This window comes from Eretmochelys imbricata, chromosome 13 (assembly GCF_965152235.1).
Source record: "Eretmochelys imbricata isolate rEreImb1 chromosome 13, rEreImb1.hap1, whole genome shotgun sequence".
Lineage (NCBI taxonomy): Eukaryota > Metazoa > Chordata > Testudines > Cheloniidae > Eretmochelys > Eretmochelys imbricata.
In genome coordinates this window covers 30,157,758-30,184,749 of record NC_135584.1, presented here as the reverse complement: position 1 = coordinate 30,184,749, position 26,992 = coordinate 30,157,758, and the positions used below count along the sequence as shown (strand labels likewise).

Sequence of the window (26,992 nt, the reverse complement as noted above, 5' to 3'; positions counted from 1 at the left end):
TTAGCAGGCCAATGCTCAAACCACTGAGCTATCCCTCCCCCACCCAGAGTTGATGGGAGGGCTCTGAAATATCCGCAGGTGAATTGCTACCCTTGGAGCAGTTGATGAAGGTGAGAAATTCTTCTTCATTCTGGCTGGTTAGAGAGGAAATTTAGAAACCAAACCCTGGCCAGTTTAGTTACATGTGATTCCAGGGTCAATACCCACAAATCAGGAACTTTATGCTATCCCCTGCTCCTCTCCAAATGACTCTTGAACTATGGAGACACAAACTAGACAAACAGCCCCACCAATCCCTAACTTGCTGCTTCTCCATGGTGCAATTTGCAGCAGAGATCACACTGACTGGTAACCACTAGATGGCGGTGATAAATTTCCAAAGCTGCTGTTGCTGTCACCCCTGACAGTTCTTCTCACACCTGTGAACCTCAGCCAAATGGTAACCCCCAGTGTACAGCATAGTAGCAAGGTTTGTCTGTATATCCTTCTATGCTCTGTCTAATGAGGTCTCTGCCTCTTTCTTCCCGCTGCAGGTCCACCTGATCCCAGCATCTACGTTGAGCCAATCACAGAGGAGCGTGCTGCAAGAACGCTGTACCGGATTGAACTTCTAAGGAAGGTCCGGGAGCAAGTGCTCAAGTACCCGCAGCTCCATGAGCGGCTCACGCTGTGCAGGCCCAGCCTGTACCTTCCTGTCTGGTGGGAGTGTGGCAAGCATGACCGGGACCTGCTGCTTGGAACAGCCAAGCATGGATTGAACCGCACTGACTACTACATCATGAACGATCCTGAGCTGTCATTTTTGGACGCATATAGAAACTATGCTCAGCACAAAAGAGCAGGTGCCCAAGGCCCAGAGAACCTGTGCTGCCTCCATCAGATGAACTCCAAACTCTACGGCTCCCCTTCATACTGCCAGATGGAAAGGACCTGTGAGTCCCTGGAGAACGAAGCTGAGAGCCAGATCAAGCTCGAAAACCTGGAGGATGCGCTCTCCCGAGCGGAGGGCAGCCCCCAGGACATGAGCTGCGACACGTTCCTGTCGACAGTGCGGGACATCATTTCCATGAACTGTGATGAGAGCTCCTTGCCGGACTCTCTGATGTGCATGATGTATGAGGAGAAGGCGTGCCCCAGTGAGCACAGCTCTCTCGCCCATGACAGCCCCAGCTGCACACATGTCAGCAACAGTGCTGCCAAATTTGCTGAGGGCAAACTAGATGGGGATGAGGACCCTTCCAGCTGTGAGGCTGAGGCCATCAGAGAGACCTCCTTCCTGGAGAGCTTGCAGATGGGCTGTGACCAAATGGATAGTCCCAATGAAGGTGGGGAGCCTTGGCCCTCAGCCCCAGCCAGCCAGCCCTCCAGGAGTGTCTCCACCGAGATCAGTGATGCTTTGCAGCGGGCCAGTCCAGGGCCTGGGTCACCTGTGCTCGCCAGTACGGAGGGGGTGATCAGCCTAGGCCTATATGGGCCCAGTCTCCATAACTTGGAGATAAAGATCCCACCGGAGCAGAGGTTCATGGGCCTGTTACACAAGAAAGGCTTGGAGGATAAATCGGTGCCAAGTCAGAGCCACAGCGAGGAGGAGGAGGAGGAGAATTCTGAGATGGCAGCAGATGCTGTAGAAGGATTGAGGGGCACCCCAGAGGCCAGGACTGAAGGGAACCCCAAAGCTAACACACTAGCGGGGGAGGAATCTGGTTCCAGCCTTCCTGCTCCCAAGAACACTTGCCCAGGACTGAATGGTGAGGCAGAGCTTTCAGGACAGGTGGCATTGCAGTGTAACAGCGGGGCAGGGGATGGGGAGGCCAACCACAAGAGCGCTGCAGAGCATTTGCCAGACTGGCCGAACAGCCTCCCCCCAGCACCTAGCCCAGCTGCAGCTGCTCAGCCGGAGCTCCCAAAGGCTGGGTCCGTCAGCATGGGAGGGGAGCACTGGGAAGCTGGCTCTGCTGCTCAGATGGGGAGCAGCACGGCCTGGCACCTGGAAGAGCACAAGCCAAAGCAGGAAGACGATGAATGTGAGAACAAAGATGAGGAAGAGAAAGAGGGCACTGGCCAGAGCCGAGGTACGGCACTATCTGGCTGGCAGGCATGCCCATGCACCCTGGGCAGCAAGTCTGTGTGTGTGCCAGCCTGCAGCATCAAGTGGCAGCTGCACCTGCCTTGTGGTTGGGGGCATGTGGCTTTCTGAGAAATAATATTCTCACTAGGGTAAGAGGAGCAAACACAGACTGCACTTGGGCTTCCAGGAGGCCTTCGGTGTGTGTGTGTTTGTATGTCATTCTGCGCCCTTACTGCCCCCATGACAAGAGGGCTCATCCTGCCCTCTCTGCTCCTGCTAGCACTGGGCACTGCCCTGTGATGGGGGGCTCACTCTGCCCTCCCTGCCCCTTCCCAGGACTTGGCACTGCCCTGTGCAAGGGGGGCTCGCACTGCCCACTTAGGACTGGGTGGCTCAGACTGGGCAGGGCTGTGTCCGTTCCTGCCAACATGGCTGGCCTTGGCCTTCAGCTGGTTCATTGTTCAGTGGCTTTGGGCCAAGCCCTGCTCCTTTGAGGTCAGTAACAGAACTCCCGGGGCCAGGGCTCCCCCAGCCACTGCTGACCAGCCGCTCAGCCCACTCACAGTCAACGGGTTCACTTTTTGAAAAGAAAAATAGTCCCAAATGATGGCTGGTGAGTGGGGTGCTGACGGCACCAACCACGCAGTGGGGGGCTCCAGGGTTAAGATGGCACCTTCTGTTTGTCACTTTGCCTAGATTGTCCAGAGAAGTATTTGGAAGAGGAGAGCAAGAGCTCTCCCTGTGCCCAGGCTGGAGAGATGGACGAGCTGCAGGATTCCCGTGCACCCACCATTGCCCAGCTGCTGCAGGAGAAGACGCTCTACTCCTTCTCAGAGTGGCCTAAGGTGGCTTCAGAATCAGTTCTGCACCTGTCTGAATCATTCATAAATTGGGGCCACCCCGGCCCAGCTTCTCTGCCTTGCCACCCTTCACTAGGCTTATTCCTGGGCAAAAACCCAGCCACCCACCTCTATGGCCCTGGTCCATGTTAGTGAGTAGGCAAGGGACTGAATGCACAGAAATCCCACTGCTGCAAGCAGGATTTGGGGGTACCACAGGGAGGCCGAGCAAGGGGCCCAGTGGGATGGAAGTGAAGCACAGACTTAGCGCAGGCCCTCTGCCTGGGCTGAATTTCCCATTCCATACTCAGTGTCCCATGGCACACATGTGCATGGGTGTGCACCCAGACACAAGTTCACATGTGTATCCGGGGCCTTTAGAAATCTTCAGAAAGCATTGGTCCCTGCAACATTTGTGAAAAGAGAGGGGGTTCCATATTCACTCCCACAGGCTCTCTGCATTTCCCTCGGGGCTCAAGGGCCTGTCCGTCCACATTGCCCTTTGCATGCCATGGCCTTGGGTTTGCCATGCTACTGAGCTGTCTGCTTCTGCTTGCAGGACCGAGTGATCATTAACCGCATAGATAATATCTGTCACGCCATCTTAAAGGGCAAGTGGCCCTCTTCTAGCCAGCAGTTTGAAACACAAACCCTGATGCCCACATCAGGGTTAGCCAGCAACGCAGGCACTAGGAACAGCTTTGCCGAGCCAGAAGCCCCGGACCCCAGCTTCAACAACGGAGTGTTAGTTGCACAAGTACAAAAGGTGAGGGTGTCAGGGCACGTGGCCAGACCACCTACCCCTTAGGAATTCCACCTCCCTGGTGTTCAGGGCTTCCCAGCCTGGGGAACTCCGCAGCTTGCCCTCCTCTAGCTCTCATTGTTCTGCAATTTGCAGTGTATTGTATAGTCCCAGGGGCAGCTTGGAGACCCTTCCCCCCCCACACCTGGCATTCACCCAGGTACCAGGCGGGCGGATAGTTAGGTCACTGTGGGGTGACGAGTCACAGCAACCCCTGGGGCAACATGTATAATCTCATCCCAGGGGTGCCCCTTTATTTACTGACATTATGAGAACAGCAGCTGGAGGTCCCAGCGAAACAACTCGATGCATTTCTGTGGGCGGCTCTGCTCACCTTCCTTTGGAGGGAGAGGTGCTTCAAAATCCCTCCTCCCGCACTCAGCTTAGCCGAGAACACGGTGCTCTGCCTACACCCCAGCAGGGGTGTAACAGAGGCACTGCCCTGGGGCCGGCACTCTGAGTAGAGTGCTCTGTCTTCCCAGCACAGAGACCCTACTTATGCACTGTCCTGCTGAGTGAGAGGCGGCTGGGCTCTGGTTCTGAGGCCAACAGCTGCTGGCAGGAGCCCCTCCTACAGCTCACTGAGCTGCAGCACACCTGCTGCAGTATGGGGCTCTGCAGGAAGTCCCACTCCATCCATCCCTTTAGCAAGGAAGTGGTGACTATCTTCTGGGCCGGGGGTAAAGGGTCATAGAGGGCTCCAGCAGAGATTGAGGAGCTCTATCCAGTCTTGATAGCCACCTGTCTCCATACACTCCCCTCCCTCAGCTCCTAGCCCCATGAAACCTCTCTCTTCCCAGTGTTTTAGCCCTTGCGGTCCCTTCTCACTCTATAATTCTATGATTCTAGTGAGCGCTGGATTTAAAAAGTGCTTCTGAGTGTTGTAAGGCCTGTGCGATGTCGGCCATAGCTGTGACCATTTCTCTGGCTTTGCTGCACACAGGAAAGCTTCCTGGCTCCTGCCTTTACGAAGGATGAACGAAAGCACAGGCAGCCCTATGAGTTTGAGCTGGAGAGAGACGCCAAACCTAGAAGCCTCGAACAGTTAGCTGCATCACACTCCCGTCCACCTGTAGTGCTGAATGGCTGGCGGGACTCAGCAGGGAACCTGGCCAGAGCATCTGATGGATCCCCAGGAAACCCCACTCCTTTCCCCCTGAACAGCAACCTGCCCAAGTTAGGGACAGTGCACTCCCTGCAGGGGTCCCTGGGCATGGACTTGTCCGGCATCCTCCAGGCAGGGCTAATCCATCCTGTCACAGGGCAGATTGTCAATGGAAGCCTCCGGAGAGATGATGCTGCCATGAGGAGACGACGGGGCAGGAGAAAAAATGTGGAAGGGATGGACCTTATCTTCTTGAAGGAGAGGAGCCTTCAAACCGGGCTGCAGGTGGGTAAATAATTCCCCCTCCCAAAGCAGGCAGGATTCAGCACCTGAATGCTCATGTGGATCCAGCTGTTCACTCAATAACTGCTTAGCTCTGCTGTCCATCCCAGGACAGGGCAGGGCAGGGCAGGGCTGGACAACTGCCCCCTCATTGACAGCAAACCTGTAGCAGGACAAACAGACTCAACCCCAGAGAGGCAGGCCCTTCCTCTTGGTGAGGGGGGAGGTGTGGGCTTGCAGAGCTTCCTGCAGCCCCCGTTCAGGGCACGCATCCCTGAGTGCTTGAGTACTGCTAAGCATTAAAACCTGATCTCCCATGTGGGGGCTACTGTATTTATGTAGATGGAATGAAGGGGCTCAGAAAATCAAAGGTGTTAACGTGCACTCAGTCACTGTCCAAGACGAGACAGCAGTAAACAAGGTTCAGGGTTTGGTATACAGAGACCTCGGCCTGCATAGTCCCATGGGAAACATGCCATTAAATTTCCTTTTAACCTTCCAGTGAAGATACAGAAAAGAAGGGAAACCAGTTGAAGCATTTGAAATGCAGAATGTCATGTCAGGCTTTCACTGTACCAGCTCCCTTTCCCTTGAGCTGGAGAGCCTTTAGAAGACAAACCCCTTGTTCAGCAGTCTCTTACATGGCATGAAAGATGCTAAGAACTCCTGTGGGAGAAAGAGAAGTGAGTGGAGATGGGGGGAAGCTGTGATCGGTGCTGCTGCTAAAGTCCAATCCCATTTCCTAGAGACCAGACAAGACAAAAGAGGGAGAGAAAAGAACAGCAAAGGTAGAAAATGCAGCTGCAGCTTAATTCCTCCTTACAGCCTCGCTGCTGGCTGAGACCTGGCAAACTCATACCCACATCGGGCTGCTGCGGGCCTTGCATATTATATTATATTGGGGAGTATATTGGGGGCATGGGAGGGAGACCGGGGGGGGAAGGGCGGCATCTTCAGCATTTAGCTGGAGCCAGTGGAGGTGGTGATGACCGACCTGGTCTGGACAGGACAGCTCTCAGGATCCAGGTGAAGAAAGAGATGATAGGGGTGGCAGCCATGATGGTGAACTACCTTCCTTCCCCTTCTCTCAGTGCTGTGGTAGCCAGCTCCTGCCACCGTCAGTCAGCCAGGGTTCACCTCAGTCAGCAATTGTTCCCCTTCACTTCCTCACAGCCAGTTTGTGTCTCTCAGTCCCTCCGAATGGGGCGATGAGCACAACAGCCCATCCTGGTCCCATTCTCTCGATGTTCTGTCCACCAACAGGCCTAATTTTCAATACACCAATTTTGATTCGTTGATTTCCAGGCTCACACTGCGCTCGTTTACCGCATGATCTTCGCGCAGTCCTTGAGATCTATCAGGAGGCCTTTGAGTTGGACTAAGTCAGCCTGTCTCTTTTTTTCCACTCACCATTTGCTATTATAGGTTATTGTGACAATCCATGAACTCTAATTCACTTCACAGCTGGAATCCCAATGAGGGTAAATTTGTAGGCCCGGTTACCACAACAGGGCTTCACAGGGATGGAGAGCCTAGGGAAGGTACTGGGCTGAATTCCCCCACCCCAGCAAAAGGCAGGGCTCTGCCCCCTCCTCATGCCCCAGGAGATTCGCCCTGGAAAGGGCAACAGGCTCTTGGAACAAGGAAGCTTTAGGTTTCTTCTGGGACTCCAGAGGAGGCTGGCTGGGTGAGGGATGAATCACACCCATTCTGGGTGGAGCCAGCCAGCTCCTGGCCACCTGGCAGAGCAGAGTTTGTGGGAGATTTGCAGCACTGCAAACCCCACTCAGGGTGGATTTCCCACAGCCTGGGTACCGCCAGCAAACCAGGGGTGCAGAGAGCCTGTTGCCTGAGGTAGTGCCATGCCCTCTCTAGATGCAGCTGGTGGGAGCTTCTTCTCCCTAGAGAGAATGTGGGGTGAGGCCTCTCCCCAAGAACCAGGATCCGGTAGCACATTGTGCCTCGTGGCAATTAGGGCATTTTCTAGGTGACGTCCAGAAGCACAGACTGGTCCCACATCTCCCAGCTCTCTCGCCCCTAGTGCAAACAGGGTGCCTGTGAGGCTGAACGTTTCTCCTGGTGGCTTTTGGTGATCCAAATGAAGGACACCAGGAACTCCTGGGCTCCGGCTTGCCAAGCCCTGCCTGGGTGTCTGCAGGGCCGGGTTCTGCCTGGGTGCTCTCTGTGACATTGGGGTGAGAGAACTAGCAGTATGGTGGTGTTCCCAACATGGGCTCTCCCTTCTCCCTTCACTTCAGGATGTTCAGGAAGATCAGACCCAGCCTGCACAGAGCAGCCCGCGCCCGGACGGGCTGGTCACCGCTACCTCAACTCCGCATACTGTCACAGCCACAAGCATCCGGACAGAGAAGGCTGTTCCAAACAAGAGTCTCCTGGACTGGCTAAGACAGCAGTCGGACTACACACTCGATGTCCCTGGCTTCAGCACAGTAAGAGTGACCCTCTTGGGGGTCTCGGGCTTCAGTACGTCAGGTCTAGATGGCTGCCTCCTTCCTGACTGCCTTAGATCCAGATGCAAGGGGTGGGGCTGGTCTCCAGAGCTGCAGGTATCTCCTTTTTTGCAGGGCTAAGGCACTTCTTTACACAATGAGGGCAAAGACATTTGAATAGCTGCACATTCCTGGCAGATGGCACTGATACCTGCTGTCTGTTTGCTGGCTCCTGCTATGAGGATTTGCTGCCCAGTGATGTGGCGGGACTAGGTCGGTGCCTCAAAAAATGGGTGGGGAATGGGCAGAGCTGTGAATCTAGGTGCCCCCAAAGTTGTGCCTGCAGCTCATATCTCACCTGGGTCACTGGATGACAAAGCACAGCTGAGTCAAAGGAGACTTTTTGTAACAGAGCAGAAGGCAGCAGGCATGGCCCTACTCAGCCCTGTGAGCTGCTAATGAACCTCAAGGGCATTGAAGTAGGAGGAATTTACAAGTCTCAAGCCACACAGCCCATGAGGGCAAGTCACACTGCAGTGCCCAAGGTTTGGATGTGTCACTTTCCCAGGGAACAGAGCCTAGATTAGCAGACAGCACCAACACCAGGCACAGTTGCTCCTGGACCCGACCAGCACAAACCTCCGCAGGCTTAATCTTTCAGATCCCAGGCTGAGCACAGCTTAAGCTTGTCCCAGTATCCGCTCCTTATCCATCGTTCAGTAGCCAGGCCTGCTGTCCAGCTCTGATAGCTTCTCTCCGTTCCCTGCACTAGCATATAGATAATTATATGGCGAGAAAAGAGGTTATTTTACCTTCATATTTGGCACTGGTGTGACCCCTGCTGGAATACTGTGTCCAGTTCTGGTGCCCACAATTTAAGGATATTGATAAATTGAAGAGGGTTCAGAGAAGAGCCACCAGAATGATTAAAGGAGGAGAAAAACAGCCTTATAGTGACAGACTCCAAGAGCTCAATCGATTTAGCTTATCAAAAAGAAGGTTAAGGGGTGAGTTAATCACAGTCTACAAGTACCTACATGGGAACAAATATTTAATATTGGGCTCTTCTGTCTAGCAGAGAAAAGTCTAAACATGAGCCAGTGGCTGGAAGTTGAAGGTAGACACATTCAGACTGGAAATAAGGTGTAAATTTTTAACAGTGAGAACAATTTGCCAAGGATTGTGGTGGATTCTCCATCAGTGACAACTTTTAAATCAAGATGGGCTGCTTTTCTAACAGATCTGCTCCAGGAATTATTGTTTGGCAGGTCTCTGGCCTGTGTTAAGGAGGTCAAACTAGATAATCATGATGGTCCCTTCTAGCCTTGGAATCTATGAATTGGGCTAGCCACAAAACCACAAGCAAAAACCAAGAGGGGAGAGAACATAATTTCTTGCCTTTCAAAGTGAAATGAAGATGAAATTTGAAACCCTTGTGCTCTGAGTGTCTGAGGAAAGCTCCCCTGATCACCCATCCCCACTTGTGTGTCTATTTGTTATCCAGGATCTATGGGAGGACAGACAGGAGAGGAGCATGTGTTCAGATCACGCCAGACCTGTTCCCAGAAGTTCATAAACACCCAACTCTTCTTCCAACAGGCTGTTTTTTCATATTTTGGCTCATTTAGCCTATAAAGTAGCTCACTAATCTGAATGCAGACCATGAAACATTATGGAAAGGAATCAAGAGAGATACTGATGATGTCTATAAAAAAGCTGTGTCTACGTGCTGAGGGATTGTGCATGTGGAACTGCAGTCTGAGGTGTGTAAAGATTCCCTGGGAGCTCAGAGCACAGGCAGTGAGCGGCTCCTGAGGCGAATGGGTACGTTAGCGTGACCAGCTGCTTAGAACTGAGAAGCCCAGAATTTGCGGGCAGAGCTAGTTATAGCCCAAAGAAACCTCACCAGCGACATGCACAAGGCGAGATTCTCAGGAGTCCTGAAGCAGTGGCACTCAACACACGTGAGTGTGGGGGGCCTTCTGCTACCTTGCCACTCTCCCCGTCCTGTCTTGGAGGCAGCCAGAAGCTCTAAATTGCACCCAAAGGGGCTGTTCTGCCAGTGAGTACTACTGGAGCACTGTGCATCCCAGTCATCCCTGTGCCTGCGGTGGTGTAACACTGGCTCTGTGGGATTCCCCATGTGGGGGCAATCCTCATCTGTCTGGTCAGGACAGCTTTAACGTGCTTTGTGCTCCTTTGACAGTATAGACTGGGCTTTACTGAAGGCCAGGACTGGGCCTAGGGCCTTTTCTTGGCAGAAAAACCCTGGTTTCTGACTGATTTAGGCAGCTGCATGTTTTTCCTCTTCCTTCCATACATTTGCACTGGCTTACTGAAGCTGTGCAGGTTGCACTCCTGAAGAGCAGTGATCTAGAGTTCACATGGCTCAGTGGGTTTGCAGCGGGTAAAGCTGGAATATCAGCAAGCAAGAGAATGGGATGAAATTAAGCAAAGGAAAATGTAGGCTGAATAACAGGAAAACCTTCTGGACAGCAAATTCTGGAATCAACTTGCAAGGGAAGGCGTGGAGGCACCTCTCATGGCACCTCACATTTAAAACAATGCTGGCAACTAGTCTGTGAAGAGCGATCCTGGTTCTGGGGGGGGAGTTCCCTAAAAGGGACCAAGTAGGGCATTTCCCTCTCTGAGTGTCTGAGGTGGGATCAGCTGATAGGCAGATAATAAACAAGGGTCCATGGACACTGAGGCCTGTATTAATGTCCCTGAGCCTCTATGATTAGGGGTCAGACTGGTGCCCCGTTAGGCCAAAAGCCATAATGCAAAGAAAAGATTGGTCACAATCAAACTGACTCAGGAAATGGGGAAACTGCAAAACTTACAAGTCTTATCCACCTGCTAGATGTGGAAACAGAAGCACAAAGAAATTAAGGGACTTCATGACGGTCACTCAGGAAGTCGGGGCAGAGTCTGACTAGAATCCTGGAATCTTGACTCCCAGTCCTATGCACTAACCATGGGTCCACACTTGCTCCCCTAGACTTGCAGTCTGAGAGTAGAAGGAGATCAGGGTTAGGGTTTGTATCTGGAGTACGTCTGGTAGGATAGGTATGATTATTAATTACTTGTATTACCGTAGTGGCGAGGTGTCCTAATTTTTGGACCAGGACGCCACTGCACAAGGTCTGTGCAAGCGCAGAACCAAAAGAAGGTCCAGTGGCCCAAAGAGCTTCCAATCTAAGGATAAGACAGACAAGAGACACTAGCTGGTCACAGACAGATGGCCAGGCATGTGAGATGCTGACACACTGTGGCACATACTGCTGTGCTCTTCCTTTCCGAATTATGGCTGGGACTTTTTAAGAAGATCCAGCATAGTCTCTCTGCGGTGAATTTAGTGACAGGCAGCACTCCTGGGTGTGCAGAGACATCAGCCAGAGATGGAGTTGTTAGTCTAGGCTGAGGCATAGCAAAAGCATCTTGAGACCCATCAAAATAGGTTTGCACTCATCCAAAAAGCAGAGCTGTGCAGTGCGGCCTGCACAGATGCTCCTCCCTCACACCATCAGCTTGGCTTGGCCATTCTCCCTCCAAGTTTCTAGCCATCCATTCTGATTAATGCTCTCTTATTTGCATTCTAGAGTTTTTCAGACAAGCCCAAGCAGAGGAGGCAGCGCTGCAAGGACCCCAGCAAACTGGACATAAACTCACTCACAGGAGAGGAGCGGGTGCCTGTGGTCCATAAGGGTACAGGACGGAGGGTAAGCAAACACATTTGTTGTGCTTGGTCCTTGGTCTGCATAGAAATAGTTAGCAGAGACCCAGCTATCCCACCTGGATTTTAAATCCTGAGAAGTAGGTAGGATGGTGACCAAGTCTGTAATACACACATGGATCTATACCACTGTCAGAGCCACAAGTGTGCCTGGGGGATACCAACTTACTGACAATAATTAACTGACTCAGCAGAGTAGATATAGACTGTTCTTTGAGTGCTTCCTCATGTCCATGCCCGTATAGGTGTGTGTCTATCGCGTGTGCTGTCGCTGGAAGACTTCCTCCCCCCCTCCAGTGATATCTGTCAGGTCGACTCTGGTGCCCCCTGGAGTGGTGCCTTCATGGCATGGCATTTAGGCACCTGCCAACCTGCCTCTTCCTCAGTTCCTTCTGTCCATGGTGGTTGCTGGAATGCTCTTAACTCTTGCTCAGCAAGTGATCCCCATAGTGATCTTCTTTCTTTAACTAAATTGTAAATAAGTGTAAATAGTTAGTTAGAATAAGTATAGTAAGTAATTAATAGTTAGTTTACTTGTAAGCATTCACCCTGCGGGGCTATCCTGCCCAGACCACAGGGCATGCCTACATCCAAGGGCTTCAAACAGTGTGGAGCGTGCTGCAAACACATTCCAATAAGTAACCCCCATGACAGCTGTTTGAAATACCTGGGAGGGTCACATCCAAGGAAAGTGCCAGATTTGTAGGAATTTCAAACCAAGAACAAAAAAGAAACAATCAGTTGAAATTTCTTCTCATGGAGGGGGCACTTCACCCGCTTCAGAGCTGCGGCCTGACCTGGCACCAAGTACTTCCTTGACCAGGAGTGTACTGGCATCCATTAGGGAAACCCAGCATGGACCAGGCTCCCTGGTGCTGACCTCCTCCTGGCATACTTCTTTGGCACCCAAGAGGTCAACAGCGTGACACTATTCTCCATCACCAGTGCCGAAGAAGAGGACAGAAAAGTCAGAATGGGGGCGTTCCGCTGTGAGAAAGACCTTAGAGTGAGATCTGTGGTGGGCCACTTTCAATCAGTTGCAATCCAACCGTCTCTGTTGATTCCGGCCCCAGGGGAGGAACCCATCGAGTCCAGTACCAATGGACTCCTCACATAGGGTTAGCCAAGAAGGGGAGACGACCCTGGCAGCACCATCAATGCCAGAGGCATATGAGGCAGTGTGGAACCTTCTAACTCTCCCAGCACCACCATCCCCCCCAAGCTGAGGTCCACAAGGGACAATGCAGGCACCGCAAGGCCCAGTTCCAAGAGAGCAAGCACCAGTCCTGGGCAAGCCTGCAATGATGGTGATGGTGAGGCCCTCTGTCCCGCTCACCATCAAGAGACTCGACACCACAGACACGCTCACCACAGTGACACTGCACCTTGCCCCAACGCCGGTCTTGTTCCTGGCACCAGTCACAGAGTAGGCACTGGTCACAGTCTTGGTGCCGCTCCAAGTCATGGCACCACTCTCCGTTGCAGCACTGTTCTCTACCACGATGCTGCTCTCCATCATGGTACGGTTATTCAGTGCCAAGGAGCAAGGCACCGCCCTGTTTGCCTAGGGAACGGGTCCTCAGACTCCGAATCACAGGAGGAGTCGTACATCTGACGAGGGAGCAGACTCTGGGCGGAACATAGATGCCCAGCTGACATGGTCCAAGGCCTTGCTCCTCAAGCATGGGCCCCTGGTCAATGGCAGATGCCACCTCAGTGGCCAATGTTGACCCCTTGGCTGCACATGCTCCAGGGCTCCCACAGGAGACACTCACTTTCAGCACCCTCTGAGATGAGCTCCCTCCATCCCTGTCGGAAAGGGGTTCCATTCCCGGGTCAGAAGTCCAGGACTCTCAGATCACACCTGTGGGGGACCCATCAGCACCGGATGACGTACAAGGCCCGGTGGCAGTCCAGGCCTCTTTGTCATCCTCCCCTGACAAGGCAGTGGCTGACATGGCCATAGCCCCAATGCAGGATGACTACAAAGACCACAGGAGCTCCTGCGTCGGATGGCTCAGAACCTCAACCTCCAAGTGGAGGAGATTGCGGAATCAGCCCCGGCCTTGGCAGACGTTCTGACTCCCTTGGGTCTGGCAAGAGTAGCCTTGCCCCTGAAGGAAGCCATCCTACAGCCTATAAGGGCATTGTGGCAGACCCTGGCCTCTCTCCAGCCCATGGCTAAACGGGTGGAGAGGAAGTATTTCGTCCCCCATAAGGGCTATGAATATTTGCACACCCACTCCTCACCCGGCTCCCTGGTTGTTGTTGCGGCCAACGAGAGGGAAAGGCACAGCAGGGACTATTGCCCAAAGCAAAAGAGGCCAGGAAACTGGACCTCTTACGGATAAAAGTGTACTCCATGGGAGGTCTCCAGTTAACGATTGCATATCACCAGGCCCTATTTAATCAGTATGACTTTAATTCTTGGTCAGCCATGCAAAAATTTCAAGAGCTCCTGCCATCGGATTCTAGGTCAGAGTTTGCGGCCCTGGTGGAAGAAGGCAAGGCCATAGCCAAGGCATCCCTCCAGGCATCCCTAGATGCCGCAGACGCAGCAACCCGAGCGATGGTCACGGGGGTAGTGCTGAGGTGAAGCTCCTGGCTTCAGTCGTCTTGCCTACCGTATGAGGGTAGGGATGGTGTCCCTAGCCGCTGTTTGACGGAAGCTGGGAATAAGCAACAGGGGATGGATCACTTGGTGATTACCTGTTCTGTTCATTCTGTCTAGGGCACCTGGCATTGGCCACTGTCGGAAGACAGGATACTGGGCTAGATGGACCTTTGATCTGACTCAGTATGGCTGTTTTTATGTTCTTACGACCTCCCGTTTGAGGGACATTCCCTCTTCTCAGAACAAATGGACGCCCAGCTTCATAGCCAAAAGACTCGAGGGCGACCCTGAAGTCATTGGGCCTCCACACTCCAGCCCCATTCCAGAAGCATTGTAAGCCTCAGCCCATGGGCCATTTTTACCTGCCACATCACCAGCAGAGGCAAGACTTTGGGTGAAAGAGGAATAAGGAGCTCAGGAAAAGAGAGGCCCTTCACTCCTCATCAGCCTCGACATCTGCGCCCGCAAAACAACTGTTGGGGAATAAACAAAACTTTTGAGGGTGCACCCGAGGACAGTGCACCAGTTCAGAACCTGAATCTTATCCTTATGTTCGTGGACCATTTGTCCCATTTTTACTGGGCACAGGCCAACATCACATCCAACTGATGGGTGCTCTGCACGGTAGAAGTGGGATATACCATGCAATTTATTTCTTTCCCTCCTTCCCACCTCTCCTCCCCGTCCCTCTTTAGGGACCCTTCTCACGAAAATCTTCTAGCCAAGGATGTGCAGTCACTCTTAAGGGTGGGGGCAGTGGAGGAAGTTCCTATGGAGCTAAGAGGCAAGGGGTTTTACTCCCACTACTTCCTGATCCCAAAGTCCAACGGAGTTCTCAGGCCTGTCCTAGACCTCAGGAATCTCAACAAGTTCTTGAAGAAGCTGAAGTTCTGCATGCTCTCTCTGGCCTTGTTTATTCCTTCCCTAGATCCAGGGGACTGGTATGCCACCCTCAACTTGAGGGACGCATACTTTCATATCGCTATCTTCCGAGACCACAGAAAATATCTTTGATTTGTGGTAAATCAGAACCACTATCAGTTCACATTGCTGCCTTTTGGCCTGTCGGCAACACCGAGAATATTTACAAAATGCCTGGAGGTGGTGGTGACCTCCCTCGGGAGACGAGGGGTGCAGGTCTACCCATACCTAGACGACTGACTGGTCAGGGGCCAGTCCAGGGTACTTGTGGAAGAACACGTGGGCCTCGTACTGTTCACTTTCAGGAACCTGGGATTCCTGGTCAACGAACACAAGTCTAACTTCATGCCCGTCCAGAGGACAGAATTTATAGGAGCAATTCTCGATGCAAATCAGGTGAGGGCCTTCCTGCTGGAGAACCATTTCAGGGCCATCGTAGCTCTTATACCAAGCCTGAAAGCATGCCCCACCACCATGGCAAGGAGCTGTTGGAAGCTCCTGGGGCACATGGCCTCTTGCACTGTGCAGCATACACATCTCAGACTGCGCCCTCTCCAACTGTGGCTGGTACCAGTGTACATATCAGGTTGTCACCCACTAGACAGAGTGGTCTCACTTCCGCCGGCAACACTCAAAGCCCTTCAGTAGTGGCTGGAGCGAGACACAGTGTGTGCCGGCGTTCCCTTCACAAGGCCCACACCTTCAGTGGAGCTAGTCACAAATGCCTCGGACATGGGGCCTCCTCCCACACCCCTCATCCACAAAGTTCTGCTCAAGGTCAGAAAGGACAAGGCTCACATGATTCTCATAGTGCCGACATGGCCGCGGCAACACTGGTTCTCAACATTGCTGGACCCCTCAATAAACATGCCAGTCAGCCTTCCAGTGTGGCCAGATCGGATCTCCCAGGAGCACAGCTGCATGCTCCACCCGAATCTAGAGTCCCTGCACCTGACGGCTTGGAACCTTTGTGGCTGAGTGAGATGGAACAGTACTGCTGGATGTCGGTACAAGTCATCCTTCTAGGTAGTAGAAAGCAGTCAACCAGAATGGCCTACCTAGCAAAGTGGAAAAGGTTCTCACTGTGGTCACTTCAGAAAGGGGTCTCACCTTTGGATACAATGCTGCCCTTTATCCTAGATTACTTGCTTTACCTGAAGAAGGAAGATCTTGCAGTATCTTTCACAAAAGTCCACTTAGCTGCAATCTCAGCATTCTACCCATCGGTGAATGGCAGATCGGTTTTCTCCAACCCGATTTGTGCTCAGTTCCTGAAGGGTTTAGATCGCCTGTATCCGCAGGTGCACCAGCTTCTGGTCCCCTGGGATCTCAACCTGGTGCTATCTCAGTTGACAGGGCCCCTGTTCGAACCATTGGCAACGTGTCCCTTGATTTACTTATCCTGGAAGACTGCCTTCCTGGTGTCCATCACCTCAGCCAGGAGGGTTTCGGAGATCTGAGCACTCACCTCCTAACCACCGTACACTGTCTTCTTCAGGGACAAAGTTAGGCTTCGCCCACACCCGTCCTTCCTTCCAAAGGTGATCTCCCATTCCCACAGTAGTCAGGACATCTTTCTCCCAGTCTTCTGTCCCAAGCCCCATAAAAAGAGACAGAAGCAGAAGCTGCACTCTGGATGTTAGACGTGCCCCGGATTTTTACATAGAAAGGATCAAACCCTTTCGGAAGGACACCCAACTTTTCATTGCTATCGCAGAAAGGATGAAGGGGAACCCAGTCTTGGCGCAGAGAATCCCTTCCTGGATAACATCCTGCATCCTCAAGTGCTATGACTGGCGAAGGTGGCTCCCTGTAACAGAGCCTCCTTGGTCCTGTTTCTGTCTCGGTCAACAAACTACGCAGAGACCCTCGTGCTGGTCCAACACCTTGTGCAGTTTATTTATAAAGGAGGCTCACCACCTTCACAACATACATAGTACCTTTAACAAGCAAGAGAGGTACTCTCTCTGTCCCTCTTACTGCCTGCTTCCCCCGCCCCTTTTTACTTCCTTCCTGTGCCTATTTGTGGGCTCTGGCTAATGGCTTAATTAGCCTTTCTGCCCTGCCCCACCCACAAATTAGGCACTGCTCTGTTTAGTCAGCTCCAATCTGCTATGCCTAATTAGAGCTGCTGTGAACAGAGTGCTGACTCAGGCTTTCATACCTAGCACTCTGTCACACCTTCCCCCCCCTTATATAACCGCAAGGTTCTTCTTTCCCTGTGCTCTGCCTCCCTTACAGAGGGGCCACCCTCTCTATCTCCAGGGCAATCATATGGGTTTCCCTTGTGGGATTTGTTCATCCCCCACCCACAGACCTCTCACCATGTGGGGGGTGAATACCCCCCATAGCTCTGTAGCAGCCCATTTGTCTTCACACTAGGGCTATCCTGGGGGGTTACTCCTCTCATTCTCTCTCTTTGAATTTGGCAGGGGATAGAGGTTACTCCCCTCATCCCCTGGATCACCCAGGGCACCATGTTCCCTCAAGTCTCCAAACTGTGCCAGGGTTTCTTCTCCTGGGGGTTGTATCGCAGGGAGCTCCACTGGCCCCCTGACCTCTACGGAGGAGTTTGGGCTGTCTGTCCCTCCATACCTCCTTCCTTACTTCCCTGGGGACATCTCTTGTCTCCTGATTCAGGCTTTGTTGTCTAGGGGTGTCTCCTGCTTCTTTCTGAGGGTTCCTCCTTTCTCTCCTCCCAGTTCTCCTTTTCCTTATGTGGAATTCCTCCCACCACCTCGCTTCCCAATGGGGAATGGACTCTAATCCGTGCTCAAGACAACCGGATAAGGCAGCCCCTCCATTACCCCAACTTGTTTCCACCAAAATCTTCCCCGGACCTCCAGGGGCACCTGGGCTATGGGGCAATTCCTCTTATCCCCATGGACACACTATGTGTCCATAGTTGCTCCTGGAATTATCCAGTGAGAATTCACCAACTCCCTCTGGACAAGAAAGGAAGCTGAGGCCGTATCCACAAGGCCCTTCTGGAGTTTCCTCCCCACCATCACAGAAATGGTGAACAGTTTTTTGCCCTTTTTTCTTCCCTCCTGCCCTGGCCCAGCCACAAAAGTTGGCAAAATCCATGTACAGGCAGTCCCCTTTCATCTGTCCAGATAGTCCACATTGCGAATAATGGGTCGAGTCCCAGCTGGAACTCTTCGGGTTCTTCCTGTCCATGCCCCTTCCTGCTGTGGGTTCTCTGGTCTTCCTCCCCAGCTCTGGATCCTTATATGGTTGCCCATCTTTCCTGGGAAAGTCTGCCTCTGCATACTCCTCTGTCAGTTTCTCAGCAGCATCCACTGTGCTCAGTGGATGTCACCTGACCCACACTCGTATGTTCTCGGGGAGGCCCTGAAGGAACTGTTCTAATACCAGAGCTTCCATTATTTCCACCGCCATTTGGGTATCTGGTCTCAATCAGCGGGTGGCCCAGTCCATCAACCTTTGGGCAAATGCTAGGGACCATAAACCTCCTGTTAACCTTGCGGATCTGAACTTTTGGCAGTACTTCCCAGTTGACATCCCTTCCCAATCCAGGATGGCTGCCCTCACCGTCTCATATTTTTTGGCCTGCTCCTCACTCCACCATATAGGCCGCTTGGGCTTCTCCCAACAGATAAGGGGTGAACTGCATGGCCCAAGTTGCTCTAGCCCAACCTGCACCGATAGCTACCCTCTCAAAAGTGTCCAGGAATGCAGGGCCCATTTTACATAGTTCAAGGTTCTGTGTTTGGGCACCATCTCCCATCAGGGAAATTACCACCTTCTGTAGGAGCTGCTGCTGGACACTGGCTTGTTCCCTTATGAAGTCCTGCAGGCTTTTCTGCTGCTCTGCCTGACAGGCAAGCAAAGCCTGTCTCTCCATGTGATGGGATTGTTGAAAACCTTGTAGGGTCTTCTACATCTCCTCTTGTAGTTTTACTAGCCATTGCAGGGTCTCCTCCATTGTGCGGGCCACCAAATCCTTGCGCTGGCTCAGATCCCAGACAAGGCCCCACATGTAACACAGCCTCCTTGGTCCTGTTTCTGTCTTGGTCGACAAACTATGCAGAGACCCTCGTGCTGGTCCGACACCTTGTGCAGTTTATTTATAAAGGAGGTCCACCACCATCACAACATACATAGCGCCTTTAACAAGCAGGGGAGAGCAATCTCTCTATCCCTTTTACTGCCTGCTTCCCACCTTTTTACTTCCTTCCTGTGCCTATTTGTGGGCTCTGGCTAATGGCTTAATTAGCTTTTCTGCCCTGCCCCACCCTGCCCACAAATTAGGCAGAGCTCTGCTTAGTCAGCTCCAATCTGCTTTGCCTGATAGGAGCTGCTGTGAACAGAGTGCTGACTCAGGCTTTGATACCTAGCACTCTGTCACACTCCCCCACACTTAGTGCACTGTATGAGATCGCAGGCCTCATCAGCAGCATTCTTGGCTCATGTCCCAGTGGTAGATATCTACAAGGTGGCAACCTGGTCTTCCATCCACTACACCATTACTCAATAGGCAAGAGGTGATGCAGCCTTCAGTACAGCAGTCCTCCAGTCCATGTCTTGCAGAAACTCCAATCCCACCACCTGACTGATTGCTTGGGAATTACTTATATTGTAACGGACATGAGCAAGCACTCGAAGAAAAGACAGTTACTAACCTTTCCATAACTGTTCTTCGAGATGTGTTGCTCATGTCTATTCCACAGCCCACCCTCCTGCCCTTCTCTCAGTTACTGGCAAGAAGGAACTGAGGAGGAGGCAGGTTGGTAGATGGCTATATACCATGCCATGAAGGCGCCACTCCAGGGGGCACCAGAGTTGACCTGACAGATACCACTAGGGGAAAAAAAGTCTATATTGGAATGGACATGAGCAACACCTCTTGAAGAACAATGGTTACAGAAAGGTTAGTAACCGTCTTTTCTAGATACACACACTCACCAAGGCACATGGGTCCCACAACAGGAAAGCAATTCAGCTTAAAGGATCAAAGTAATGCCTGCTGTTGGCTGCAGGGGCTAATTTGATCCTTACCTGTCAATTTCCTGGGGTTATTTCACAAACTATTTTTTTTATGTGGTGCAAATGTCTTTGTTTTGTCCCTGATTGAGAAGTGCAGGAACAGCATGTAAATCCTCTTCCAAGTCCTGGGCAGAGCCATGCTGTGTGCAGGTAGTGGGCAGGTTCTCAAGCACATTCTCTCACTTGTTTCAAAAATGTTGAGAAAGTAGCACAAAGTCTGAGTCAAGATCATGGTTTTGTCTCTGCAGTGCAAACCCCGGTGTGACAGGAGAAGGCGAGTCTCAGGCAGCTGAGTTCTTGTATCTTCTCCTTACAGTGATGAAGGACCTTAACTTGCCCACAAAATTCCATTTAAAACAAACCCATGTGATAGTGGCAGGTGACTTTAAAAATAATCATTTAATTAAAAATCAAACAAACTGGTGAGTTAGAAAGACATTGGCTCCCCTTGTGCTTCCCTGTGCTGCAACAGTGAGACCACCATCGGACAGAGCTGGTGAGTTTCAGGCCGGCTTCTGAGCATCCCCCTTACAAAAGCCACCATCACCACAGCTTGATCCCCTCATTGGCAGGCTTAGCAAGGAGGCCAGAGAACAGACCCTCGAGACTGAACTTCCCTCTCTCCACAGGTCAGGGCTGAGCCAGTGTCTGGAAGCAGCACAGAGGAAGCTTGCAGTCAGCACCAATACAGACATTCACTGCACTGGGCACTGCAAACACAGAGTCAGACAGTCCAAATAAATAGAAGAAGCAAATGCTCTTATTCCTGTTTGCCAGATGGGGGACAAAGACACAGAGAAAAAGTGACTTGTGCCAGGTCTCAGCGAGTTGCTGGCAGAGGAGCACTGGCCGAGTGCTAGTACAGAGCCTTCGGCACGAGATCCTTCCTCCCAGTGACAAAATTCTGTGACGTAGACGGGAGTAGGCCCAGGCTGTGCACCTCACTGGACACCACGCACTGTCTGCGGGTGAAACTTGGGTTGCTGATGCCACATAAGGAATCAAAACTCCAGGCTGTTTGGTTTTAAGAAATGAACATAGCTGCCGAGTGTTGGGGAGCAGCGGTAATGCCCCCGAACAGGGAGGCCAGCTGCACCTCACCTATGTGTACACCTAGAAGGTTAATCATATTTCTTATGTAACTTTGCATAACTCTTTCTGGAACAGAGGTCATCCTTTTACTGTGTTTTATAGTTAGGGGGAGCCATGGCACCAGCATTGAAGGAATTGCCAAGGTGGCTTGATGCAAACTTGGAGTATGCTGTTGCAGCAGACTGGGCTGACATTGTTAAGCTTTCAGTAAGTTAGAGCTTTTGGAGAAATCTGTATCATGTCATCTTTTCTTTCTCCTCCCCATCCCCACCCCCTTTTTTCCAAGGAGGGTCCCTGAATTGGAATGCAGGGCCTCAGTTATACACATGGGAGGGAATATCTACAGGAGCAACTCTGCCTGGTGTGGCCAAGTGACAACTCAGGGGGGAGCTGAGCACCCTGCAGATTGGTGGCAGGTGGCTAGGAAAAGTGGAAGAGGAAATATTTTGCAGTGATGGGAAAGGGAGGAGGCAAGTTTAGGCTAAATATCAAGAAAATCTACTGGACAGAGAGATTTAAGACTTGGGATGTTTAGAAATGACTAGACAAGGCACTAGAAATGTTGTAGAGGGAACACTCGTGCATGGGGCCGGACTGGGACAGGAAACAGACAAAATGTGACCATATAGGTCAGAATTTCAAGGGGGCCTCAGCTCAGCTTCTATATCAACTCCTGCAAATCCCACATTTGCTAAGAAACATGCAAATGTTCTAACAGGCCTAATATGCCTTATGTGCAGGGAGGCACTTTTCAAAATTTGCCCCACTATTTTTTCTGTTCCTAATCTGAATCACTGCCCCAATGAGCAACAAGCTGCCATGGGTGGGAGCTCTTAGTTCCCTTGGACGGGGATTGCAAGGAGATTCAGCTGGTGTTTGGGTGGGGTTACTCCATTTTCATGTGGCCCTGTTCTCTCCCCCTCCCCCCCCTTTTTCTTGGTTGTGGAGTTGTGTGTGGCACTCATGCTGGGTTGGGAGGTGGGAGGAAAGCATGGGCAGTTTGAAGGTTTATGCTGCTCTACAACTGGCACTAGAGTGTGACAGACTGACCCATTCCCTCAAGAAACAAAGAGCTGCCAGGCCAGGATGGCGCCCAGAGAGCAAGCCTCCAGTGCAACTTCTATATCACACTGAGTCATTAGGCTTCCTTCAGGGGCTGGGTTTGGCATTTATTGTGTACATTTTCAAGAAGCAACCTCCACTTGTGCCCTCACTTTGCTGATGCAAAGGCCTTCATGCCTGCTAACTGTTGGGTGCATCCTTTCTATTAGATTAACACTTGCATGTCTGTTACATCTGCACTCCCACAAGCAAGCGTTAGTATGGGGCGATGTTTGCACCTCCCAAGTCCAGGCACACACGTGTGCACACACAGTTTGCCACAAGCACAGGTGGAGGCTGAGTAGAAAATTTACCCTTTTATGTGCAGTAGTTGTGCCATGTGAACCTCCAGTATATTTTGATCCAGCCTGCAGGACACATGCAGTGCATGGAGCTCCTACCCTTTTCAAGTCTAAATGCAAAATGTTTCCATTTAAATATGCATCATTTGCAACCTATCTGCTATCCTGAAACCCCAAGAATTAGGCATAAGAGGAAAGATATTAAAATGTTTGTGCTAAGAATGTTGGATAACAGGTTTTAATGCTATTCTGTAGATGCTCCTAGGTTATTTTGTAATTTAAACAGACACAGTCACACCAGGTTGTGTGTGTAGGTTAGCCCTATGTCTGGGGATCCAGAAGACCCTTATTGTTTCATATCTATACAAAACGGTTTGAGCCATACATTAAAGCTCTAAGTAATGGGTGAGCTCCAGAAAATAATGTGCATTTTTTGCAGCTTTGCTGTTGTGCGGGGCTTTGAAAATTTGGCCCTTAAAGTCTAAAAAGTAATGTTTTTTACCTGGTGATACAGCCAGAATTCAAGCTGGGATGGGAACTGATTTAGCGTCACTGACACTGGGCTGCCCCTGTGCTTTTGATGTCATCAAAGATGTCAGTTCTCAACAACAGACCTCACCCACGCAGGAAGCTCAGGAAAAGCAGAAATTGTACTGTCTACACAGAGCAAAAAGTGCTTTCTCCTCTCCTCCCCGTGAGCTTTTGGACTTCTCTGCAGCATCATGCCAGGGGCAGGGTGGGAGGTGTTTTGCACTGACAGCATCCCTTTGGTGAAAGTTCTGTATCCCTCTCAAATCCCATCTTCAGAACCATACCAACAGGGGATTGTGTGTTACTAACTTTGGGAACCCAGGTGTAAGCACATGACAAGCTGAGTTTTCTTTGGGGCTACAATAACCTTTGGGCTTTTTCTGTTTCATTTGTCACTTTCAGGGATTCCTCCCAGAAAGCAAGTTCAATCGTATCCTAACTGAGCCTGTGCTCCGGGACACTGGGCCCCGTCGAAGAGGGAGGAGGCCAAGAAGTGAACTTATTAAAGCCCCTGGCGTCGTATCGGATTCTTCTTCTGGAATGGGACCGTTATTCATGAATGGACTTATTGCTGGAATGGATCTAGTGGGACTTCAGAACATGAGAAACATGCAAGGCATCCCTTTAACTGGGCTGGTTGGGTTTCCTGCTGGATTTGCAGCAGTGCCTGCTGGTGAGGATGTCAAAAGCACCCTAAGTATGTTGCCTATGATGCTGCCAGGCATGGCTACTGTACCACAGATGTTTGGTGTAGGAGGACTTCTAAACCCACCAATGACAACTACTTGTACTTCAACTGCTCCAGCTTCATTAACAAGCACAACTAAAAGTGGTACATCAAATACGGAAAAAGCTACTGAGGACAAACAAAGTAGCCAGGATGTGAAAAATGAACCTCTGTCTGAAGACAAACCTGGTCCTAGTTCATTTTCTGATCAGACAGAATCTGCAATAACTACCAGTAGTCCTGTTGCTTTTAATCCATTTCTTATCCCAGGAATGTCCCCTGGACTGCTCTATCCATCTATGTTTCTTTCCCCTGGTATTGGCATGACATTGCCAGGCATACAACAAACCAGACACTCTGAGGCAACAAATCTAGAAAGCCAGAAGCGGAAGAGAAAGAAAGCTAAAGGGGAACCAACAAATCCAGAACCAGAAACTGTCTCGCTGTCTGAAAAAGAAGCTGCAAACAGTCAAAACTGTACAGAGCAAACCCAATCTCTGTCATCAGAGAAAGAACATGACATACAAGCAGAAGAGAAGGAGTTAAAAGAAATTAACAATACCAATTAGAATTTTTGTTTCATTAAGAAAAAAGATTGTGGCTTGTAAGTTTCTTATCCCATAAATATTTGTTACTTACCCTCCTGCCCCCTCTTCACCTTCATAAAACCTGTGTTTCCATGAGTAATATTATCTACCTAATTCCCTGTAAGAAAACTATGGTGACATATTATATGTTAATAGTTGCAGGGTCTTGCCACTTTATTAGATAAACAGTGTTGTCTAGTTAGTATGGGAGGCACAGAATTCTTCTTCTGTTATCCAGTTGTTCATCCCAACCAACAATAGTAAATCCAGCACTTGGTCACCCCCAAAATTGCTCATTTATCTGGGGAAAAATTAAAAAGCAAAACCGGAGCAAAAGAAAGTACTTTCATCTCTTGATCTCAATGCAGACAAGGGTATTTCTTTTTACAGTGACACTGAATGAATAAAACTGTATTTTGGGGTAAAAAGCACAGCTATAGTAAGTGCTAATGTGTATTTTTGATTTAAAGTATTTCCCTATTTTATCATGGTTACTAGAATAGTAGTATAGACAGAAGTATATAACTAATGATTGAAAATGCATATATTCATTTCTTTTAAAAAAAGCATAACTGGTAGTGATATAATTTCCTCCCCTTTCACTCCTTGGAGTTTTGGAGACAAACTGCAGTAAGTGAAAAGATTATGTAGACTTTATTTTATATTTTTTTAAAACCAAAGTTTTTTACATTTAGTGGACTTTCAGTTGCCCTTTCCTTGTTAGTTACAAGAACTTTTCCAGCTTGTGCTGAAAAGGTTTTGCACATCCTGCATGTATTTCATTGAGTTTCTTGTACCTAAAGCTACCAGTTACTTCACCGGTCTGGTAGTATTCAGTTCTCATCTATGGCATCAGAAGTTCTGTAAAGAGTTGTTTTTCCAACAATGAACAGGCCACTCATATAATGCTCTTATATGAATACTGAGGCTTTTGAGTTTTAAATTTTTTTTACAGTTCTCCACCCCGCCCCATAAATGACATCTTTTCTGAAAACAAAAACAAAATAAACAGAAAGCTGTTGGGCTGGCTTTACAATTGTGAGTCCTTTGAGAAGGACTGTTGAGGTTTTCAAAGCTTGTGTTTATCTTCCTTTTCTAGGGTTAGACTGTGAAGAGATTATTTTTGCTTCTTCTTTCCATTCCTCTTTGTTCTATTTGCTGTTGAACAGTGTTCCCAGCAGTCCCATTGGCAAATTATTCTACAGTATGCATTTTAAATTCACAAGTTTTTAATGTGATCAGTCCCCCAAACTCTGTGTCTTGAGACACCTCCACAGGTAAACTCCGTGTAGTCCTCGCTCCTCACTGCTCCTGTTTAGTTTTTCTTTCACTTGGGCTTGTTCTAATTTGCAGCTCATGGTTTGAGACTTGAAATAAACACTTAGTGGTGCAGCAGTGAAATGACAGACTGTTTGAGGGAGCTGAAGTGTGCTAGTAATCAGTTTTGCATTTGATTGTCACCATTTACTGTATTTTTTACTTATTTTCTGTTACAGTTTTCCTAATTTATCAGATGGTCCAAATGTTTTGACATAACTATTTCAGTTTGCATTATTTATTTATGATGCTTTTTGTCATTGTCTTTTATACATTTGGGATTATAAATTATGTACATGTTACAATTAGCATCTCAAAGAAGTCTGTTACCCATGACCTACAAATTTATATTTTCAAGGAATTTATTCCCACTTTATTGAATTGGATGTGATTTTTTAAAGAAAATTATGTAACTGATCATAATGCAAAAAAATCAGATCATTAAATGTGTTCTATTTAATAACACCCTTGTAGCATAGATACTGTATCATTATCGACAGATTTCTTAGAAATGCTGCTATCTCTATTTAACTAACAGTTTGTTCAGTTTTGCCTCCAGTGGAAGCAGAAAGGGTTTTTTCAGCTGTTAAATCCAAAATCAATATAATTTATTTATGTAAAAAAATTACTTGATTGATATATTTTTGAACCTTTTAAGTACTAACTTTCTTTTTACTCAGTAGAACATGTACTTGCCCTAAATCCTTAAAATACAAATGCTATAAAACTTCATATTATCTTCAAAGCCTTACTGTGAATGGGTACAGAAATCTCTGCAGAGTCCATTTCTTATATGGGATGGTTGTTTTTCTAGGGTTGCACTCATAAGGAACAGGGTTCAAAGTGAAATGTATTTAACTAGCCAGCATGTTCTTACTTATCAAACATGTATGTTAAGTTTCTGGGTGTTTAGGCTTCTCTTTGGCTGCTATTGTGTGACCCTTTTTGAAATCCGATAGAGAAACTCTGTGGATTATTTACATTGTAAGGCATAAGCGGCTTCTTATTACTTTCCATCATCATATCCTAGAACAAATACCCAGTTTTCACCACTTTCATGGATCCTCACACAAATATACATTTTCCACCAAATGTGCTAACAAAATAAACTGTCTGTGCTCTTGAACATGGATAAAAAGAAAAAGATTTAAAAGTCAAATTTTTATTTTTTTAATTTAGTGACTAGATGATGCTTATCTTTCAAACTTGGCAGAGCCTTGCCACAGATGTATATAATTTTTTCAGCAAATATATGTGAATGTTTGATTCACTTGACTCAGTGCTAAACGTTACTTGCTTTTTTCTCAGCATGAACAATATCCACGGCTGTTACATACAGCACATTCTCTTTGTCAGATGGTCCCTCATGTGAACTGAGGAGCTTACTGTGGGGGGGATGACTAATTGCTGTTGATTCACAGACTTTTCAAGAAAATGAGCTAGTTTACCAACTACGTCCTCAGCTGTGTCAGTGAGTGTTTGCTGCCTGCCCTTCAATTTTGCACACA

At 49.5% G+C, this 26,992-nt stretch overlaps 1 protein-coding gene across 4 annotated transcripts in view; it reads left to right on the top strand.

Moving 5' to 3' along the window:
• CHD6 (chromodomain helicase DNA binding protein 6) overlaps positions 1–26,759 on the top strand; it is a 182,890-nt gene extending 156,131 nt beyond the window's left edge. For 2 of the 4 annotated variants that reach the window (XM_077831680.1, XM_077831683.1), the window contains 8 exons: positions 534–2,072; positions 2,765–2,913; positions 3,467–3,673; positions 4,653–5,099; positions 7,355–7,546; positions 11,149–11,268; positions 21,022–21,126; positions 23,256–26,759. In XM_077831680.1, coding sequence (XP_077687806.1) covers positions 534–2,072; positions 2,765–2,913; positions 3,467–3,673; positions 4,653–5,099; positions 7,355–7,546; positions 11,149–11,268; positions 21,022–21,126; positions 23,256–24,149 — 3,653 coding nt within the window. In that variant the 3' untranslated portion in view covers positions 24,150–26,759. Of the gene's footprint in view, positions 1–533; positions 2,073–2,764; positions 2,914–3,466; positions 3,674–4,652; positions 5,100–7,354; positions 7,547–11,148; positions 11,269–20,456; positions 21,127–23,255 lie in introns of all 4 variants that reach the window. The other 2 variants (XM_077831682.1, XM_077831681.1) reach the window with 2 other exon arrangements.
• Positions 26,760–26,992: the final 233 nt, after the last annotated feature.